A 22154-nucleotide genomic window follows, 5' to 3' on the forward strand; every position below is an offset into this window, starting at 1 on the left:
CAATGCCTCATCAATAATGTCAGCGCCCACTTATCTTCACATGGAACAATTCAGAAAGTGATAATAATGTGCTTTACCGGTATGACAGTTTTGTCGCAACTCTTCAATCAAAACTATACAAAAGTGATCATTTCTTTTTATATTCCGAATACCATGTAGCTTACGAAATGTAATACACTGAACGGACATGCGAGGTGTATCTGAATGGTTCATATATTCAGTGTAATTCACACTAAAAATAATAAATAACAATTAATATCACAAGGACGCAGAAACTTTGAGACTAGACGCAGAATACACACGGTCACAGTTGAACTTAAGATGGATAATTTCAACTACTATGTATATTGTAACTCTTTGTAAACGACGTCACGATATGGCTGAAATACTGCCGATGTGACGTTAAATCTTAACTCACTCACTCTTTGTAAACGACAGACAAATAGTGAATATTTATGATTTCATAACCATGATACCTACTTGTCTTTCAAAACATTGCCTAAGAATGCTTATGATGCGTTGCCCTGATGACCAGACTTTTCATTGTTTCTGTTCCATGATAGGTCTTTGTAAAATAGCACAAATGCCAGCAATGATGAAATTGGTACAAAACAAATACCATGCCTGACTTCCTGACCTTCATGTAGCTATATGTTTAGTTGGTTGTTTAACGCAGCAATATTCCAGCCATATGACGGTGGTCTGTAAGTAATAGAGTGTAGACCAGACAATCCAGTGATTTATATCATGAGCATTGGTCCAATATTTGGGATACAATGACATACATCAACCAAGTGACTTAGTCAGTGAGCCTGACCACCCGATCCCGTTTGTCGCCTCTTATCATGCTTATGACAAGCATAGTCGCCTCCTATGACAAGCATTGGTTGCTAAAGACCTATTCTCTACCTGGGTCTTTATGGGTCATACCGATATGCATTTAAGGATTTGAATCCCTGTGGGAATTCCATGGTTAGAATTGGTGCCCAGCAAGCTATGCTGGTTGTAAGAGGCTGGATCAGATGGCCATGCTTGATGACTTGCTCTCAAGATTAATCACTGGATTGTCTGGTCCAGACTCCATTAAAAGTGGAAGTATCCCTGACAATACCTGACAATCCCTTGAGTCAGTGCTCACTTTGGTGCTTTGTCATTGCAGGCCTCATCACGACTACCGACTGAGCAGGAACAATGATCTCTCAAGCCTGTGCAAGAGCATGCAAGACATACAAGTTGACATCGCAGTTACACACTGTTTTGTTATCACCATTCGTTTCTAGATGCAGACAGCATCTACAACACTCTGTTTCTTTATGTGCAAAGTCTTGTGCTGAAATATGTCATGATAGTAAACGCTGGAACACTACTTGGCACAATGCCATGCACAGAGTACTGCCTAGTGCCAATATCTGCAAACATCATCAGTCAAACATGTATGCACGGTCACACACTGCATGCAAACATCATCAGTTAAATTCACTGTCAAGGTCACTTGCTGCACGCACAGTGCACCTGTCAAGCAAACATTCTTTGACTGGAAACATGATGTTCACCAAATACCTGAATTCCCGATTGGACATGTGCATGGAAAGGTTGCTGAGTACCAGAGCTGATGGTCATGAGCGTCATGTTGGAGATGTCTTGGAGGAGATGCAGCAGCTCCTGGTGGAGCTGGGAGTTCCAGAACCAAGGACGTCTGTGGAACTCTTCATTGCTCATGTTCTAGGAAAGTCAACGGTATGACTTTCATCTTAACTCTGTCTAGATACCATCATTAAAGCTGTAATGCTTCAACTGTTGAACAGTGTGCCATTATACAAGTCCTTCATATGTGAGGTAGCTATTATGAGTTCCCTGAGACGTTCCTTATTTGATCCTTCAGAATTTTCATCTTTATGCTCCTTTTGCCATGTTTATTACATTTATTATTGTAGCAACAGTAATAATAATAACCAAGACAACAATGATATCTCTAAATTTTTATGGTGCTAAAATGCAGTTAAAAACTTCTCTATGCTTTTTTATACTCTGGGCTGTGCTGAACATATCACTGTGTATACACTTCTCTGAAGTGATCCTGTTTTTAGCATTGACTTGAATGTTGTCATGTCTTGTGACTATATCATGTGTGAGTAACTTTCCTGGGTTAACTTCCAAGTCCCTCTAACCTAACTCTGTGCTGACCTGTTTGTGTATATTTTGTGTTGTGAAGTCATTTTAACGTATGAGTCCCACATCTATGGATTGTGTGTGCTGACAGCTCCATGGCGTGTCTGCTGACCGTGGACTGACCGGTCCGGAGGTGGAGCGCGTGTGGGAGATGGTGAAGCTGAGACAACAACGGTCAGTACCAGACGGGGATAATTATGTTACGCACATTAACTTGGGTGGGTGGGGGTGGGGGTGGGGGTGGGGGGTTTGGATAGTTATAGTGTTAGGGTGGGAGGGGACAGCATTAGGATGGGGAGGGTGATAGTGCTGGGTTAGGGAGGGGCTGCTTACCATGGGGTGGATGCAGTTGGGTGTTACTGTAAGGTTGGGAAGAGGATCGTGTAAAGGTGGGAAATGGTTAGCGGTATGGTGGAAGTGGGGGGGACGGGGTGGACATAGTGTTAGTTTGGGGGTTTGGGGGAGGAAGTAGATAGTAGATAATGTTAGGGTGGGAAGAAGATAGAGTTCAGATAATGTGGGGATAGTGTTAAGGCGAGGTGACATAATATAGTACTGGAAAAAAGTAAATACATTTGTTCCACTTTGAGAGCCTAGAGTGACACGATGGCCCCCAACTTGCACCCATGTGTACCATGTGCTGACCAACACTCCTCCTGATCAGGGCCAGATAACCCAGCTAATGTAGCACCATGCCCACCTTCCAGAACACCGGTACAGTACATCCTGGGAGAGTGGGACTTCTGTGACATCGTGCTGAGAATGAGGCCGCCAGTGTTTATTCCTCGGCCAGAAACAGAGGTGAGCGGGCAGACTGTGTAACACCAGAATCAGTGCCATGCATGACACACATCTACATGGTCAGTCCTAGTCAGTGAGTCAATGTTGCTGCATGCCAAAGTCAGCAATATTTTGCCCGTATCACAGCTTTGAAACAAAATCTGGACCAGACAAACCAGTGACTGAAAGCACAATCCACAATCCATGCAATCAGGTTTTTCAGAGATTGCCTGCAATATCTCCAGTTGTTGCTTGAGCATTGACATGTGGTTTTCTTCAAGTTTTGCCGTGGGCACTCATACAGGTGGAATTTAAGTGTTGCCAACCATAGTACTTTTCATTGAAGGCTGAAATAGGTTATTTGAAAGTCCTTTCATTAGTGGTCTGGTGGTAGAGCGTCCACCTTGAGAGAGGAAGGTCGGGGGTTTGATCACCGGCCGCGTCATCCCAAAAGACGTTAAAAGATGGTACTTGTTGTTACCCTGTCTGGCGCTCGGCATAAAGGGACTAAAAGAAGGACTGGTCGGCTCGGAGTCAGTATACTGTGTCTGAGTGGGGTATTCATGTTAAACTGCGACATGGTATCTCAGTAGGCTAGCACTGTAAATCAGTATCAGTCCAACCCAGTACAAGCAGTCACGCAGTCATGCACGCATGTCGCTATATAAGTGCAATAATCTTGAACATTAAACCCAATTTCACATCACCTCTCCTTTCATTAGGCATGTTCATGTATTCATCATTCCCCCTGGAGATCGCTGCAATTTGCTGTGAAGAATTGCCTCCCTTGGTTTCTGATCCCAGTTTGTCCGGATGTGCCTAGGTTTGGCAGCACCGTACCTGTGCTCATGTGTTTCACTGAAGTCGTAAAATCTAAAACATGCATCATTGCGGGCTTTCCTCCCACATCAAGCTGACACGTCATGATATAACTGGAATACTTTCCAAAGTGGCGATAAAACCCAACTCACTCACTCACTCACTTATTTCATATCTTTGCTATTAAACTTAAAGAGTTTGTATTTCATTTTGTTTTCCATGTCGAGCTGGTTACTTGTAGCTGGAATTTGTAACTGTGTTAAATTTAACATTTAAAACCTCATTCTAGGCTTTCACTTCCAAATTCATTTAGCTTTGTTTTGTCTACATGTGACCTAGCCCTACACTGGAAACAAAATACAGTTAAGTCTTGTTAACCTGACACTCGTTAATCCGACAATCGGCTTAATCTGACCCGTTAATCCGACAGTCTCGCACTGCGACTCCGACACACCTAATTTGCAACAAATTTCGGAAATCACTCATTAATGAGTCTCGTTAATTCGACACAGTGATCAGCGTACTCCGTGGTCATCTGCCCGCAAGTACAGAGCCCGTGTTTTGATGTGAGACGTGTCGGCTGGTAGCTGCATATTACAACCGATGTAGAGATAAACATGCTTAGCAATAAACAATTAATGCTTTAAATAAAGAAAACAGGATTAATCACATGATTAGATTACCTTAATCTCATTATAATCAGATACAAGTTCTCGCTGAGGACATCTCATTACAGGTCACGTCAGAACAACCTTTCACAAACTTTCATTTAGTTGTCCGATTTTCGATATTCTAACATAAGTTTTTATTACCTAGGAGCTGGTTGGTTTCATCAAGTCACATCTCCAGGGCTGGGGACATAAACAGACAAGGTTGCTTGAGATTGGATGTGGATCAGGCGCCATAACTCTTGCACTGCTGAAAGAATTTCCACAGGTCATAAGATGTTATTATTTTCTTGAAAGTAGATACAAACTAGATCATGTGTGTCAACTTTGAAACACAAATTTGATTTGGTTTTTGGTATTCAAGGTATATCTAGATCACTGAGCAGAGTTGCTTCCCTTAGCCCTCGGCAGGATCTGCTGGCAATGGGTTTAAATCTCGTCTTTCGGATAATGGTCCTTGGTCTGTCGGTCCCTGTTTTGTAAGTTTCTTCACAGTGTTCGTTGATAAAGATTTCTGAAAAACATTGTCATTACAGTGAAATAAAAACAAAACAAAAAAGCTGTTATATTTTTATAGTGACATGTCAGTGCCTTACTTGACCCTTCAAACTCTTTTTAACCTACTTTTGTTACTGAAATGAACACTGTAATCCACATTTGTGAATTTGGGGTCGATAGATCCATAAACCATAAACCAAATAGGATGATGAAGCTGACCTACCATGATGAGGATTTTGACTTCCATACTGAGAAGCAGTTATCACACATGGCTTCAGATGCAGGCAGTAGCTGTTGACAAGACAACACATGCTTGTGAGCTGACAGCTGATAATGCCACCAGCCTCGGGCTGACAGACAGGCTGGACGTGATACACCTGGATATCAGTGCAGGTGAGTTACCTTATACACCTGGATATCAGTGCAGGTGAGTTACCTTATACACCTGGATATCAGTGCAGGTGAGTTATCTTATACACCTGGATATCAGTGCAGGTGAGTTACCTTATGCACCTGGATATCAGTGCAGGTGAGTTACCTTATACACCTGGATACCAGTGCAGGTGAGTTACCTTATGCACCTGGATACCAGTGCAGGTGAGTTACCTTATGCACCTGGATATCAGTGCAGGTGAGTTACCTTATACACCTGGATATCAGTGCAGGTGAGTTATCTTATACACCTGGATATCAGTACAGGTGAGTTATCTTATGCACCTGGATATCAGTGCAGGTGAGTTACCTTATACACCTGGATATCAGTGCAGGTGAGTTACCTTATACACCTGGATATCAGTGCAGGTGAGTTATCTTATACACCTGGATATCAGTGCAGGTGAGTTACCTTATACACCTGGATATCAGTACAGGTGAGTTATCTTATGCACCTGGATATCAGTGCAGGTGAGTTACCTTATACACCTGGATATCAGTACAGGTGAGTTATCTTATACACCTGGATATCAGTACAGGTGAGTTATCTTATGCACCTGGATATCAGTGCAGGTGAGTTACCTTATACACCTGGATATCAGTGCAGGTGAGTTACCTTATACACCTGGATATCAGTACAGGTGAGTTACCTTATACACCTGGATATCAGTACAGGTGAGTTATCTTATACACCTGGATATCAGTACAGGTGAGTTATCTTATGCACCTGGATATCAGTGCAGGTGAGTTACCTTATACACCTGGATATCAGTACAGGTGAGTTACCTTATACACCTGGATATCAGTGCAGGTGAGTTACCTTATACACCTGGATATCAGTACAGGTGAGTTATCTTATACACCTGGATATCAGTACACATGGTACAGGTGAGTTATCTTATGCACCTGGATATCAGTGCAGGTGAGTTACCTTATACACCTGGATATCAGTACAGGTGAGTTACCTTATACACCTGGATATCAGTGCAGGTGAGTTACCTTATACACCTGGATATCAGTACATGTATGTTGACCCCTCGAATATCATCAGTACATTTGAGTTACCTTATTCACCTGGATATCAGTATGGTGCTGACAAGCCAAGGATTATTATTTGTGTAAATCAGGGATTGAAACCACAGTCGTAGGATGCTGGCATGTCTAAGGGACTTAACTCTGTGCAGCAATTCACAGGGTCACTGGTGTAACCCTCTTCCTTGACTTCATGTGTCATCAGTCTATAAAAAGTGGAACAAAATCTTCATATGTTATGGAGAAGGGAGTTTGCTAAACTGATTGAAGCAGTCATAAAATATGTTCAGTTTGTTATGAAATGTAGGATACATCTAAAGGCATGGATGGTTGCTGATGCTGTGAATCCGTGGTTTGTCTCACTGAGACTTTGACGGTAAGACTGTAACAGATATATAAACAACATTCATTCAGTTTCTACCAAGCATGTCAGTACCAGGTAACATAGCAACCACTCGCTGTCCTTGTAGTACGGTTAAGGCATCTGAGCAGGCAGGAATTCCATGCTGTAATTGTTGGTTTGTTGTCTTTCTCTGTATGATGATGTGTAGTATGGTGATCTCAGTGGGTGAGTGGTGAGATATCCTAGTGATGTTGTTACCCTGTCTGGTGCTCGGCGCTAAGTAGAAAACATGCACAGGTCGGCTAGGAGTCCGTATACTGTGTCTGAGTGGGGTATTCATGTTTAACTCACCCGTGAAGATCCGGGCTAGAATAGGTCTTCAGCAACCCATGCTTACCGTAAAAGGCGACTATACTTGTCGTAAAAGGCGACTAACGGGATCGGATGGTCAGGCTCGCTGACTTGATTGATGCATGTCATCGATCCCAATTGCGTGGATCGATGCTCATGATATTAATCACTGGATTGTCTGGTCCAGACTCGATTATTTACAGACCGCCGTCATATAGCTGGAATATTGCTGAGTGCGGTGTTAAGCAACAAACCAACCAACCAAATCATGTTTAACTGGCACCCTTTCTCAGTGGGCTAGCACTATAAACCTGGCATTAGTCGTTATTCATGTGCAATAATATTAACTATTTCGTCAAACCCCCATTTTTTCTCATTTCACTCACTCACTCACTCACTCACTCACTCACTCACTCACTCACTCACCCACCCACCCACCCACTCACTCACTCACTCACACACTCACTCACCCACCCACTCACTCACTCACTCACTCACTCGATCACTCACACTCACTCACTCACTCACACACTCACTCACTCACTCACTCACTCACTCACTCACTCACCCACCCACCCACACACCCACCCACCCACCCACACTCCCTCGCTCGCTCGCTCACTCACTCACTCACTCACTCACTCACCCACTCACTCACACACTCTCACTCACTCACTCACTCGATCACTCACCCACTCACTCACTCACCCACTCACTCACTCACTCACTCACTCACTCACTCACTCACTCACTCACTCACTCACTCACTCACTCACTCACACACTCACTCACTCACTCACCCACCCACCCACCCACTCACTCACTCACTCACTCACTCACTCACTCACTCACTCACTCACTCACTCACTCACTCACTCCATGATGTGTTTCAGAGCCAGCCCCTGACCTGGGTGTGTTTGATGTGATTGTCAGCAACCCTCCCTACATCAGCACGGAGGACCTGGACCAGCTGGACCCCCAGGTCTCCCGGTACAGTCTCCTCTCTCAGACTCTAACAATATCTTTATGGAAATGAATATGGGTTCACTTGGTGTACAGGGTAAAGTGCTGACTTGAGTATAATGTGCAACCCCCATTCTTGGGTACACAGTTTGTGGACCGCCTCTGTGGTCTAGTGGTAGATCGTCGGCCCGGAGAGTGAAAGGTCAGGGGTTTGATCCCTGGCTGCATCATACCAAAAGATGTTAAAATATGGTACTTGTTATTACCCTGTTTGGCGCTCCGCATTATAGGGCTAAAGCAAGGACTGGTCGGCTTGGAGTCAGTATACAGTGGGGTATTCATGTTAAACTGCGGTAGGTATCTCAGTGGGCTAGCACTATAAAATTGGCATTAGTCTGGACAAGTACAAGCAGCCACACACACACACACACATATGGCAGCTTGAGTTTTATAGTCCCTCACCTTTGTGAAAGTTGCTATTTTGTGTTTTGTATGGAAACAAAAAAGTTATAGATGTGGCCACTAGTCTGTTAGTCCGAGACAAGTAATAATTGTCAGGGTCTAATTTATTGCTCCTAAAATTTATCTATTTTGCATGAACTACTAGTCCAAAATGAGGTGTAGTCAAGTGGGATTTGAAAATGTGAAACTTGTGATAACTTTAACCAGACATGATGATTTACAATTTCAAATGTATTTCATGTTGTGCTGGGTACTGTTTTATTGCATGCAAATGTTTGAGTCAGTACGCACAAAGACTGTGTTTGATGTTTTATGACCAGGCTGACCCCTATATGTAGAGTTGGACATGTAGTAACATTATCTTCATGGACTAGATCAGAGTGAGTGAGTGAGTGAGTGAGTGAGTGAGTGAGTTGGGTTTAAAGCCACTTTTAGCAGTATTCCAGTTATATTGAGGCATGTCAGCTTAATGTGGGAAGAAAGCCCGAAGTGATGCAGGTCTCCGATGTTTACCACTTCGGTGAAACCCATGAGCACGGCTATGGTGCTGACAAACCTAGAAACATAATCGGGGCGAACCGGGATTCGAACCCACAATCATAGGTTTCTGGCATGTGACTCTACTCTGCTCTACACAGGGAATCGCGGATTATATCAAAACAATCATGGACTCATCATTATCGGTCAGGCCTGACACTCCTGAGAACACTCTCACCTTGAGCCTCATCATTGTAACAGGGTATTATAAAAGTCAAGGTCAGATTAAATATGGAAATAACCTTTTATATCCTCCTTGTTTTAATAAACGGGCATATAGCGATCACGATGTCAGTCCGTGTGCCAGCCATCTGTTTTGCTTTTCTATATAGATCAGCCTAGTGGTGAACTCGTGCCTTTTCATGATTTAGGATTTTTATGGGGTTTTTCATTTTTTTTCAATGACAATTTGGACTTATACTGAAAATGAGGGTAGTGTTGTTTCCGGTACAGAACTCCAACACCGTTGAATATTTCTTGTTGAAACTTGCTATATAGATCATGATTTGGGATTTTGAAAATTACTGAACAGCATTATTTTTTTTCTTCACTGAACTGAATGTATACAATGGCAGTGAACCAAAAGTGGGGTATTAGTAGCCAGGCTCTGTTTCCGAATGGCACCAGAGCAGGGGGATATGTCATTTTCTGATGACACTTGTGTAATTTGGATGTAGTGATGAAAACAGTATGGCTGCTTTCAGTGCTGAAAGAAGTAAGGAATGGTCAGTAACGGGGATTAGACGACAAAAGGACATTTACACCCACTAGAAATGTTGAACTTAAAATATAGGTAAAACTGTGAAATATTGTTATTATTATAATACAGAAGACTTCCAGCAAGCCATATTTCTTTCTGGATTAGATTGACGGGATCAAGTACAGAGGTTAAAATGAGTGAACTTTTTTATATGTAGAACTTTACCATTTTATTTAAACTAAGTACATGACCCAAGGTGAACTTTTCACCATAGGTTTTTGTATCTTTACCTCTTGAGAAAAGGCTGGTGTCAAAGTGTTCAAGCATTAGCAAACATGCACCTTGAGAGCCTTTCACCTCTTTGGACTGAGCTGTACAGTTTGGCTTGTCCAAAACATGCAAGTTTCAAAAAGAACAAAATGTTAATATTTGAACACACTTGGTAACCTATTTTGGATTTCTAATTTGTTTGCATATTTCCCAAATTATGCATGTAACCATGGTAACATATTCACATATGTCTGGTGCTGGTTGTAGAGCCTTTTTGCTAGCAGCATCTTTGTGTATGTGTTACGCGTTCTTGTAATAACATCCAGACCAGATGATAATGATGATGATGATGATGAGTGAGAGAGTATGGTTTTACCCTGCTTTTAGCAATATCACGGTGGGGAGAAAGGATAATGGGCTTTACACATTGTACCCATGTCGGGAATCAAACCCGGGTTTTTGGCGTTATCAGCCAACGCTTTAACCACAAGGCTACCCCACAGCCCCATGATGATAATGATGATGATGATGATGATAGTGATGATGATGATGATGATGATGATGATGAAAAAGTGATAGAATAGGTCCTCTGAAACTAAGAGGTAATGTAATGGATGGTCAGGCTGTTACTTGATTGATCTAGTGTTGTTTTGTACCCCCATGGTGTGGATTGTTCCTCATAATATCAATCACTGGATAGTTTGGCCTGATTATGTCTCTTGGTTTGTCAGCACCATACACACGCTTCATGTTGGTTTCCCTAAACTGGTAAATGTCTAAAACCTGCATCACATCAAGCTGACACGCCATGATATGACTGAAATACTGTCGACAGTGGCATTAAACCTAACTCACTCACTCACTCTATATGGAGGTTTGTGTCTAGGGTATCTGTGGATAGTCTTATTGTCTCATATTAAAGTGTTTTGAGTGTTCTAGAGACATGAGTATGTGAAAGCAGTTCTCCATGGATTAAGACCAATCATCATTGATCCCTGGCCTTTTCAACAAACTGTTTTTCCTTTTTCGAGGTTTTCAATTAAAACATTCAAAAATTTGAAATCAAGCTTTATTTCCTAACTGACTTTAGTATATAATAATTGTTTCAGGTATGAAGACCGGACCGCTCTGCATGGTGGAGGAGACGGCCTAGATGTTGTCAGACAAATCCTCACCAAGGCGCCGTCTCTGCTCACACACGAGGGGTAGGTTCACTGTCACACAAGGGGTAGGTTCACTGTCACACAAGGGGTGGGTTCACTGTCACACAAGGGGTAGGTTCACTGTCTCACAAGGGGTAGGTTCACTGTCACACAAGGGGTGGGTTCACTGTCACACAAGGGGTAGGTTCACTGTCACACAAGGGGTGGGTTCACTGCCACACAGGGGATGGGTTCACTGTCACACAAGGGGTAGGTTCACTGTCACACAAGGGGTAGGTTCACTGTCACACAAGGGGTAGGTTCACTGTCACACAAGGGGTAGGTTCACTGTCACACAAGGGGTGGGTTCACTGCCACACAGGGGATGGGTTCACTGTTACACAAGGGGTAGGTTCACTGTCACACACGAGGGGTAAGTTCACTGTCACACACAAGGGGTAGGTTCACTATCACACAAGGGGTAGGTTCACTGTCACACAAGGGGTAGGTTCACTGTCACACAAGGGGTAGGTTCACTGTCACACAAGGGGTAGGTTCACTGTCACACAAGGGGTAGGTTCACTGTCACACAAGGGGTGGGTTCACTGCCACACAGGGGATGGGTTCACTGTCACACAAGGGGTAGGTTCACTGTCACACACGAGGGGTAAGTTCACTGTCACACACAAGGGGTAGGTTCACTGTCACACAAGGGGTAGGTTCACTGTCACACAAGGGATGGGTTCACTGTTACACAAGCGGTAGGTTCACTGTCACACAAGAGGGATAGGTTCACTGTCACACAAGGGATGGGTTCACTGTCACACAAGGGATGGGTTCACTGTTACACAAGCGGTAGGTTCACTGTTACACAGGCGGTAGGTTCACGGTCACACAAGCGGTAGGTTCACTGTCACACAAGCGGTAGGTTCACTGTCACACAAGAGGTAGGTTCACTGTCACACAAGAGGTAGGTTCACTGTCACACAAGAGGTAGGTTCACTGTCACACAAGGGGTAGGTTCACTGTCACACAAGAGGTAGGTTCACTGTCACACAAGGGGTGGGCTCACTGTCACACAAGGGGTGGGCTCACTGTCACACAAGGGGTGGGCTCACTGTCACACAGGAGGGGTAGGTTCACTGTCACACACAAGAGGTAGGTTCACTGTCACACAAGAGGTAGGTTCACTGTCACACAAGAGGTAGGTTCACTGTCACACAAGGGGTAGGTTCACTGTCACACAAGAGGTAGGTTCACTGTCACACAAGGGGTGGGCTCACTGTCACACAAGGGGTGGGCTCACTGTCACACAAGGGGTGGGCTCACTGTCACACAGGAGGGGTAGGTTCACTGTCACACACAAGAGGTAGGTTCACTGTCACACAAGAGGTAGGTTCACTGTCACACAAGGGGTAGGTTCACTGTCACACAAAGGGTAGGTTCACTGTCACACAAGGGGTAGGTTCACTGTCACACACAAGAGGTAGGTTCACTGTCACACAAGAGGTAGGTTCACTGTCACACAAGGGGTAGGTTCACTGTCACACAAGGGGTAGGTTCACTGTCACACAAGGGGTAGGTTCACTGTCACACAAGGGGTAGGTTCACTGTCACACAAGGGGTGGGTTCACTGCCACACAGGGGATGGGTTCACTGTTACACAAGGGGTAGGTTCACTGTCACACACGAGGGGTAAGTTCACTGTCACACACAAGGGGTAGGTTCACTATCACACAAGGGGTAGGTTCACTGTCACACAAGGGGTAGGTTCACTGTCACACAAGGGGTAGGTTCACTGTCACACAAGGGGTAGGTTCACTGTCACACAAGGGGTAGGTTCACTGTCACACAAGGGGTGGGTTCACTGCCACACAGGGGATGGGTTCACTGTCACACAAGGGGTAGGTTCACTGTCACACACGAGGGGTAAGTTCACTGTCACACACAAGGGGTAGGTTCACTGTCACACAAGGGGTAGGTTCACTGTCACACAAGGGATGGGTTCACTGTTACACAAGCGGTAGGTTCACTGTCACACAAGAGGGATAGGTTCACTGTCACACAAGGGATGGGTTCACTGTCACACAAGGGATGGGTTCACTGTTACACAAGCGGTAGGTTCACTGTTACACAGGCGGTAGGTTCACGGTCACACAAGCGGTAGGTTCACTGTCACACAAGCGGTAGGTTCACTGTCACACAAGAGGTAGGTTCACTGTCACACAAGAGGTAGGTTCACTGTCACACAAGAGGTAGGTTCACTGTCACACAAGGGGTAGGTTCACTGTCACACAAGAGGTAGGTTCACTGTCACACAAGGGGTGGGCTCACTGTCACACAAGGGGTGGGCTCACTGTCACACAAGGGGTGGGCTCACTGTCACACAGGAGGGGTAGGTTCACTGTCACACACAAGAGGTAGGTTCACTGTCACACAAGAGGTAGGTTCACTGTCACACAAGGGGTAGGTTCACTGTCACACAAAGGGTAGGTTCACGGTCACACAAGCGGTAGGTTCACTGTCACACAAGGGGTAGGTTCACTGTCACACACGAGGGGTAGGTTCACTGTCACACAAGGGGTAGGTTCACTGTCACACAAGGGGTAGGTTCACTGTCACACAAGGGGTAGGTTCACTGTCACACAAGAGGGGTAGGTTCACTGTCACACAAGGGGTGGGTTCACTGCCACACAGAGGGATGGGTTCACTGTCACACAAGGGGTAGGTTCACTGTCACACAAGGGGTAGGTTCACTGTCACACACAAGGGGTAGGTTCACTGTCTCACAAGAGGGGTATTTTCACTGTCACACAAGGGATGGGTTCACTGTTACACAAGCGGTAGGTTCACTGTCACACAAGAGGGGTAGGTTCACTGTCACACAAGGGGTGGGCTCACTGTCACAGACAAGGGGTAGGTTCACTGTCACACAAGGGGTAGGTTCACTGTCACACAAGGGGTAGGTTCACTGTCACACACAGGGGGTAGGTTTACTGTCACACAAGGGGTAGGTTCACTGTCACACAAGGGGTAGGTTCACTGTCACACACGAGGGGTAGGTTCACTGTCACACAAGGGGTAGGTTCACTGTCACACACGAGGGGTAGGTATACTGTCACACAAGGGGTAGGTTCACTGTCACACAAGGGGTAGGTTCACTGTCACACAAGAGGGGTAGGTTCACTGTCACACAAGGGGTGGGTTCACTGCCACGCAGGGGATGGGTTCACTGTCACACAAGGGGTAGGTTCACTGTCACACAAGGGGTAGGTTCACTGTCACACACGAGGGGTAAGTTCACTGTCACACACAAGGGGTAGGTTCACTGTCACACAAGGGGTAGGTTCACTGTCACACAAGGGGTAGGTTCACTGTCTCACAAGAGGGGTATTTTCACTGTTACACAAGCGGTAGGTTCACTGTCACACACGAGGGGTAGGTTCACTGTCACACACGAGGGGTAGGTTCACTGTCACACAAGGGGTAGGTTCACTGTCACACACGAGGGGTAGGTTCACTGTCACACAAGGGGTAGGTTCACTGTCACACAAGAGGGGTAGGTTCACTGTCACACAAGGGGTGGGTTCACTGCCACACAGGGGATGGGTTCACTGTCACACAAGGGGTAGGTTCACTGTCACACAAGGGGTAGGTTCACTGTCACACACGAGGGGTAAGTTCACTGTCACACACAAGGGGTAGGTTCACTGTCTCACAAGAGGGGTAGGTTCACTGTCACACAAGGGGTGGGCTCACTGTCACAGACAAGGGGTAGGTTCACTATCACACAAGGGGTAGGATCACTGTCACACAAGGGGTAGGTTCACTGTCACACAAGGGGTAGGTTCACTGTCACACAAGGGGTAGTTTTACAAGTTCCCGGACTTGTGTGTTGGCAGCACTGTGTGGCTGGAGGTGGACACATCCCACCCCGGGAGGATACAGAGCCTGGTGGAGGAGCAGGGGGGACTCCGGTATCTCAGGACACTGCAGGACTTCACTGCCAGGTGGGTACCGGGTGCTCATGGCTGAGATTGAAGGTTAAATTCATTCGGTCGAATGTGCACACAGTGATCCGTCACTACAACGCTACCTTCAGGGTCCAAATAATTGATGACTGTTATAGGTGATCAGTGGTTTAACCGAGGTGGAGTCATAATTGGTAGAGTATACAGTATACATGCTCTCCCTACCTAACACGATCTACATTGCACGTTTCAGAGTTTTAAAAAGTTGTTTATGATTCATAGTGTAAATAAAGATTTATCGAGTATTAATATGCAATTTCAAAAAAAAAATCAGTGAATTCAGGTGAATAAACAGGTATAAAAAACTTGATCAATAAAAATATGAAAAGTGATATAAAACATCACTAGACATGATGATTTACCATTTATAATGTATTTCCTGCTCTCCAAGGCATTGTTTTATATGCAGAGATTAAGATTACCGTGTGTATTTTCTTGTAAACTAAGCCGGAAATAGCAATCAGCTGTGCACACGTTTCCTCCCAATCTACTGGTGATTCAGTTAAAACATACCCAATGATACAACTTCAAAGATGCAATGGTTGGAAGAAATTGTATCTGAAATTATTATTTTATCAAAAAGAATAAATTCCAATATGGTGTTATTTTAGTTGCAGCTATATTTAAAATGATAAGAACCTTAAGCGTAGCACTTTGGTACAGGTGGTATGAAGGACATTTTTACGTATGGAACAATTTGACCAGTTACCGTAGGGACTTCCCACGCTACATGTATTTCGATTGACATTTAATAGTCAAACTGCCTCAAATATAACTTTTAATGAGTCAAGGTATTTCATTTATGATATGTGTATCCATTCTCTTGCAACTAAAGTCAGATAATTTTTCTGTTTTGGGCATGTGTTGGGCCTAGTGGTTAAAGCGTTCACACGTCACGCCGAAGACCCGGGTTCGATTGCCGACATGGGTACAATGTGTGAAGCCCATTTCTGGTGTCCCCCGCCGTGATATTGCTGGAATATTGCTAAAAGCGGCGTAAAACCAAACTCACTTATTCACTCACCAAGACTGAAACAACCTTAGGACTATTCAAGTAGACTGATGCAAAGGCCTAAGTTGTTCTACGATGGACAACATGAGGGATGCATGTTATACAAACATCTTCAATCAATACCTTTTTTTCAGGGATCGATTTTGTGTCCTTCAGTACTGGGACCCGACCAGATGAAACAGGTGGACGTGACAGACAACGACTGTGTTCAGAATGAAGAAAGCTGTCAAGGTATCACCAGCTGAAGATCTCCTGATGTGCTCCTGTCTTCAGAATGGTTTGGAATCCTTTTGAGAACCAAGGAATGAGGAGATTTGTCTTATCTACTGATAAACCAAGGCATGTTCCTGGATTTAGTGGTGCAGAGTTGCCCCCCCTTGGCTGTACCAGAATCCTGTGATCATGGTTTTGAATCCCAGATTGGACTTTTCTCCCACATGAAGTGGAGACATTAGGGCTGGGATAAGTCCAAATTTACTACCCGGGTACCCCACCCCCCATTATCCTACCCTACCCTACCCTACCCTACCCGGGTACCCCACCCCCCATTATCCTACCCTACCCTACCCGGGTACCCCACCCCCCAATATCCTACCCTATCCTACCCTACCCGGGTACCCAACCCCCCATTATCCTACCCTACCCTACCCGGGTACCCCACCCCCCAATATCCTACCCTACCCTACCCTACCCGGGTACCCAACCCCCCATTATCCTACCCTACCCTACCCGGGTACCCCACCCCCCATTATCCTACCCTACCCTACCCGGGTACCCCACCCCCCATTATCCTACCCTACCCTACCCGGGTACCCCACCCCCCAATATCCTACCCTATCCTACCCTACCCGGGTACCCAACCCCCCATTATCCTACCCTACCCTACCCGGGTACCCCACCCCCCAATATCCTACCCTACCCTACCCTACCCGGGTACCCAACCCCCCATTATCCTACCCTACCCTACCCGGGTACCCCACCCCCCATTATCCTACCCTACCCTACCCGGGTACCCCCCCCCCCCATTATCCTACCCTACCCGGGTACCCCCCCCCCCCCCCCCCCCCCCCAATTATCCTACCCTACCCTACCCGGGTACCCCAACCCCCCATTATCCTACCCTACCCTACCCGGGTACCCCACCCCCCATTATCCTACCCTATCCTACCATACCCGGGTACCCCACCCCCCATTATCCTACCCTATCCTACCATACCCGGATACCCAACCCCCCATTATCCTACCCTACCCTACCCGGGTACCTGCTGTAGGTCTCAAGAGAGAGGTACAAAATGTACGATTGGGACTAGTTTGACCATAGCCCAAGCAACATGCACTTGGATACACATATAGAACAATCTGGTCAAACTGACAAAGTTCAAGAATAATATTGTAAGAACATTCGTAGAAGAAATGTAAAACATGTTTTATGTTAATTGTCTTCAGATGATTGCAGTGGTGATATCTCCTACTGTAACGCCACCGTGATTGGTGGTAATGTCTCCTACTGTGGCGCCACCTTGATGGGTGGTAATGTCTCCTACTGTGGCGCCACCATGATGGGTGGTAATGTCTCCTACTGAGGCGCCACCGTGATGGGTGGTAATGTCTCCTACTGTGGCGCCACCGTGATGGGTGGTAATGTCTCCTACTGTGGCGCCACCATGATGGGTGGTAATGTCTCCTACTGTGGCGCCACCCTGCTGGGTGGTAATGTCTCCTACTGTGGCGCCACCCTGATGGGTGGTAATGTCTCCTACTGTGGCGCCACCCTGCTGGATGGTAATGTCTCCTACTGTAACGCCACCGTGATGGGTGGTAATGTCTCCTACTGTGGTGGCGCCACCATGCTGAGTGGTAATGTCTCCTACTGTGGCGCCACCATGATGGGTGGTAATGTCTCCTACTGTGGCGCCACCCTGCTGGGTGGTAATGTCTCCTACTGTAACGCCACCGTGATGGGTGGTAATGTCTCCTACTGTGGCGCCACCCTGCTGGGTGGTAATGTCTCCTACTGTGGTGGCGCCACCATGCTGAGTGGTAATGTCTCCTACTGTGGTGCCACCATGATGGGTGGTAATGTCTCCTACTGAGGCACCACTATGATCGGTGGAAATGTCTGAGACATTTCCACCAATCACAATGGTGTATCCGTTTCGTGTACAAACAACAATATTACATGGTAAATAAACAAATTTATTCGCTTTATTGTTCATACAAACAACTAAAGGACCAATGCTACAGAATGCATGTTTCCAACAAGAACTAGCAGACCATTACTTCAAGATATTAGAATATGAACATTAATCATCAGTTATTACATGTATAACATGAAGGAATGAACAGCATACAAGAACTTGATAAGCATGGATTAAGAACAGGAATATATAGTCCTAAACATACCGTGTTGGATGCTCAGTACATGAAATATGGTTTACAATATCCAACTGATAAACTGACTTCAGTTTTACTGGCGAATTACTCGTCCCCGTCTTCAGCAGCTATAACTTATTTCCTTCCCATTGCCCAGGTGTGTCCCCCTGATGAGTGAGTGAGTGAGTGAGGAGGTTTTCACGCCACTTTTAGTACTATTCCAGCACTATCTGGGGACACCTGACAGGGAATCGAACTGGGGCCTACAGCATGACGAGTGAATGCTTTGACCACTAGACCACCCCACGACACCGAAGCTGCACATTGAACAGTGGGGGAGACTGAAATGGATGCCATTTTCTCGGCTTTAAGAACAAATCAGAGTGTTTGGTATACACAAGGTCTGCTGGTGAATGTTATTTTCATTTCGCCTCATGGTATACTGAAGTCTGGACAGATCCTTCTTTTTCCTCAAGTGAATATTTAATCTGATGACAAAGTATTGCTGCTGCATGTAGAATACACTAGCATCTTGATGAGAAGTAATGTAGTGATCATTCGTACTAATAGTATGTATGGTAGCTCCAGAGTGTCCTACTGAATGAAGAATATACATATCTACATTTCAACCCATATCAAACAACAGATACAAAATATTAGTATTCAAAATACAAACAACAGAAGCAAAACAAGGCATATCACATCCAGAAGATGCAATCCAATTCATCACTTAAATCGTGACGCTGGCCCTGAGGTCAAGGCCACCCTATTCCAAGTGGAATGTAATGAACTGAAACAGACTCGGCAAACAAAAGGGTGACCCATTTCTACAGCTGTGGCAACCATGGGCTGATTCCATGGTTTACAGATTTCTGTTATTGAAAGAGGAGTTTGAATCATTTAAAACAAATAATGTATCTGAACAAGTTTCATTTGAATTGACTGGACATGGATAGTGGTGCAGACGGAACAAGGAATAAATCTAAATCTCCTCAATGTTTGTGTTGTGGCTCATGTGAATCTGTAAACCTTAGAATAAAGAAAGTGCCCCATTATATATATATACAGTAAACAAGTCGAGTTAAAATACACAACATCTGTGATGCTAAAACCTGGCTCTGGCTAAAGAAGAGAAATAATCGGGAGTGATGTTCTGAGATCATTCTAGCACAATTCTGGCTGAATATACCATATACACTACTCAACTGAGAATGTCCCCATCAAAAGCTGATACGGCCACACTAACAATTAACTGAGATACAAGTAGGTTTAATAGTGCCCTAATTCCTAAGTGAGCCGGTGCAAAGGTCATAGAAATCATGTAAAAATTCTGTGTGCATAAGATATGAACCTTTTTAAATAACAAAATCGGATTGACAGAGTGACAAAATATCTGTATTTGAGTACAAATGAAACTGGTTTCTGAGAGAGGAAGGTAGAAAATATATTTCTCATAATGTTGATAAAATAGCAACCACCCTGACATTGTGTTGTTCCTATTTTGAGGAAGACTCCAGCAGTTACAAAAATACAGTTGGCAAAATACTCCAAACTCTTTTCAAAACACACAAATAAAGAATGTGGAAAAACTTGGTGCAGTGCAAGGGAGATGACTCCGACTAGCCTACATTTCCAAGCAAATACCTGACACAGATAGAACATATACTGCTCAAAAAAGTTAGTCCCCTTGATTCTGACATAGTAAAGTGAAAGAATGGAGTAATCCTTAACCATTTTTGAGTGGTATATATCCATTACAAGTGCAAGGGAGAAGACTCCAAGCCAATATGGGCCACAGATGTTACCGATCAAGACCCATCGTGGATGCAGTTACCTCCCCTTCTCTAATAACTGCAGCCTCTTACAACCAGGAGGCCAAGAGTTGTATGTTTCTACACCAGTCTGGCATGGACAATGTGTGTTGTAACAATGATGCCCCCTGTTCCAAGATGGCGGCCCAATAATGCCCCGGGCACTACATGGATGACGGTATGGGACACACAGTGCCTGTCATTTACAAGGCCAATTTAACCTGAATTGCATGCGTCTGCATTGAGTGATGTCGGACACTGATGTAAGTGATATACGAAACTTGTCTTAGTCATATCAGCTACTTCCCCTCGTTAAGGTGCACAATATTTCGTATTTAATAAATGTCCACACTCAAGAACTAGAATAAAAATTCAGATTATTTGGTGTGACCTGATTTTGATTCTGCCTAACCAAATGAAGGGCATGATGGGATAGGGTCACCACATCATGTGATTGGGTCCACTGAATGATGGGATAGTCTACTGCATGATGGGATAGGGTCCACTGCATGATGGGATAGGGTCCACTGCATGATGGGATAGGGTCCACTGCATGATGGGATAGGGTCCACTGTATGAAAGATTCCTCTGCTCTGTTGGGAGTGGGATGTGGGAATTTCAAGAGCAACTTAAAACTTTGATGGAAGGATTTCATACCTTGCACAAACCACTACACAGGATTAACAGACATCACTCAATATAATCCAGACACTCTTAACTATAGTTAGTAAAAGACGAAATGGGTAAGACATGGAATTGATGCACACATCCAATACACAAGAAACACTAGAAATCAAGAGGCTGGCAGTCCTATTCTATGTTTCTCTCTACAGCAGCTTGGTGGTTACCAGGGGATACGTGGTGGTGGTGCATCATGTTGGAGATACCCCTCCTTAACTAAAAGGATGTGTTGATAATAAAACAGTATTCACATAAACATGATTGTTGTAAAGACAAAGGACATCGTCCCCCATTACCCCCATGCAGGCTATATAATTGTGTATATCAAGGCAACAAGATGTTAATACATGTTCTAGGTTGCCTGATCTGTTGCTAACCTGAATGTATCCCATGCACACATCACTAACAACTGATACTTCTAGCAGGACTCCAGCCTACAGAGGCAGTCCTTTTCAGATCTCAAGGTCGTCTTATAGCAGCGGAACTGGGAACCCTGTAGCAATCCTGTCAGACCAACATCCCATACATGACACAATGTCACACACGACACGTCACACACGACATGTCACATACAACACAACATCACAAACCGACCCATGGGTCATGTCCTGACCCAAGTGTCACGTCCGACCCAAGTGTCACGTCCGACCCATGTGTCATGTCTGACCCAGGTGCCAAGCCATCCTCTCTGAGGAAAGCCTCTACCTATATCTGTCTGACAGGGATGCTAAAGAGTTCCGTGATTGAAATAAAGAAACCACTGGTGATGACTTACATTACTTTCTTGTTCTAAATTCATAATTTATTCCCTGGCATGTTACAAAATACAAAATAACAATGAATCTAACATAAAACAGAAACAAACAAAAAATTTGATAGAACAAGACCCTAGCTACTACTGCCACCACAAGTTAGTTCTTTTTCCAATGCCATGTTGCACAACTATGAGAAGGGTAGTACTTGGTTAGTCGCCACTACTTACTACTGGGCACATCTTAATATTGGTTGGTGGGAGGTTGCTGTGGCGGGCCTGCTTCTAGAGAAACAAAATAATAAAGAAACAATTAAGTCACAGACAAC

At 44.8% G+C, this 22154-nt stretch overlaps 3 protein-coding genes across 4 annotated transcripts in view; 2 read left to right on the forward strand and 1 right to left on the reverse strand.

The window, feature by feature from the left end:
• LOC124111539 (MTRF1L release factor glutamine methyltransferase-like) lies at positions 1-16768 on the forward strand. Its single transcript, XM_046471280.2, has 10 exons — positions 1-79; positions 1160-1737; positions 2261-2343; positions 2877-2970; positions 4585-4704; positions 5213-5327; positions 7986-8082; positions 11134-11229; positions 15069-15176; positions 16344-16768. Exons 2-10 carry the CDS (start codon positions 1192-1194, stop codon positions 16384-16386), a joined length of 1302 nt encoding a protein of 433 aa, XP_046327236.2. The 5' UTR covers positions 1-79; positions 1160-1191; the 3' UTR covers positions 16387-16768.
• A 554-nt stretch (positions 16769-17322) lies between these two features.
• Positions 17323-18413, forward strand: LOC124111578 (loricrin-like). The gene is made up of 2 exons (XM_048388457.1): positions 17323-17656; positions 17695-18413. The coding sequence occupies exon 2, from the start codon at positions 17805-17807 to the stop codon at positions 18300-18302; it is 498 nt and encodes a 165-aa protein (XP_048244414.1). The 5' UTR covers positions 17323-17656; positions 17695-17804; the 3' UTR covers positions 18303-18413.
• The window catches only part of LOC124111540 (synaptophysin-like), a 134516-nt gene continuing 130753 nt past the window's right edge, over positions 18392-22154 (reverse strand). For both annotated transcript variants that reach the window (XM_046471281.2, XM_046471282.2), the window contains one exon: positions 18392-22110. In XM_046471281.2, the coding sequence (XP_046327237.2) occupies positions 22070-22110 (41 nt within the window). In that variant the 3' untranslated portion in view covers positions 18392-22069. The remainder of the gene's footprint in view (positions 22111-22154) is intronic.

This window comes from Haliotis rufescens, unplaced genomic scaffold (genome assembly GCF_023055435.1).
Source record: "Haliotis rufescens isolate VD_foot unplaced genomic scaffold, xgHalRufe1.0.p SCAF_71, whole genome shotgun sequence".
Taxonomy (NCBI): Eukaryota; Metazoa; Mollusca; class Gastropoda; order Lepetellida; family Haliotidae; genus Haliotis; species Haliotis rufescens.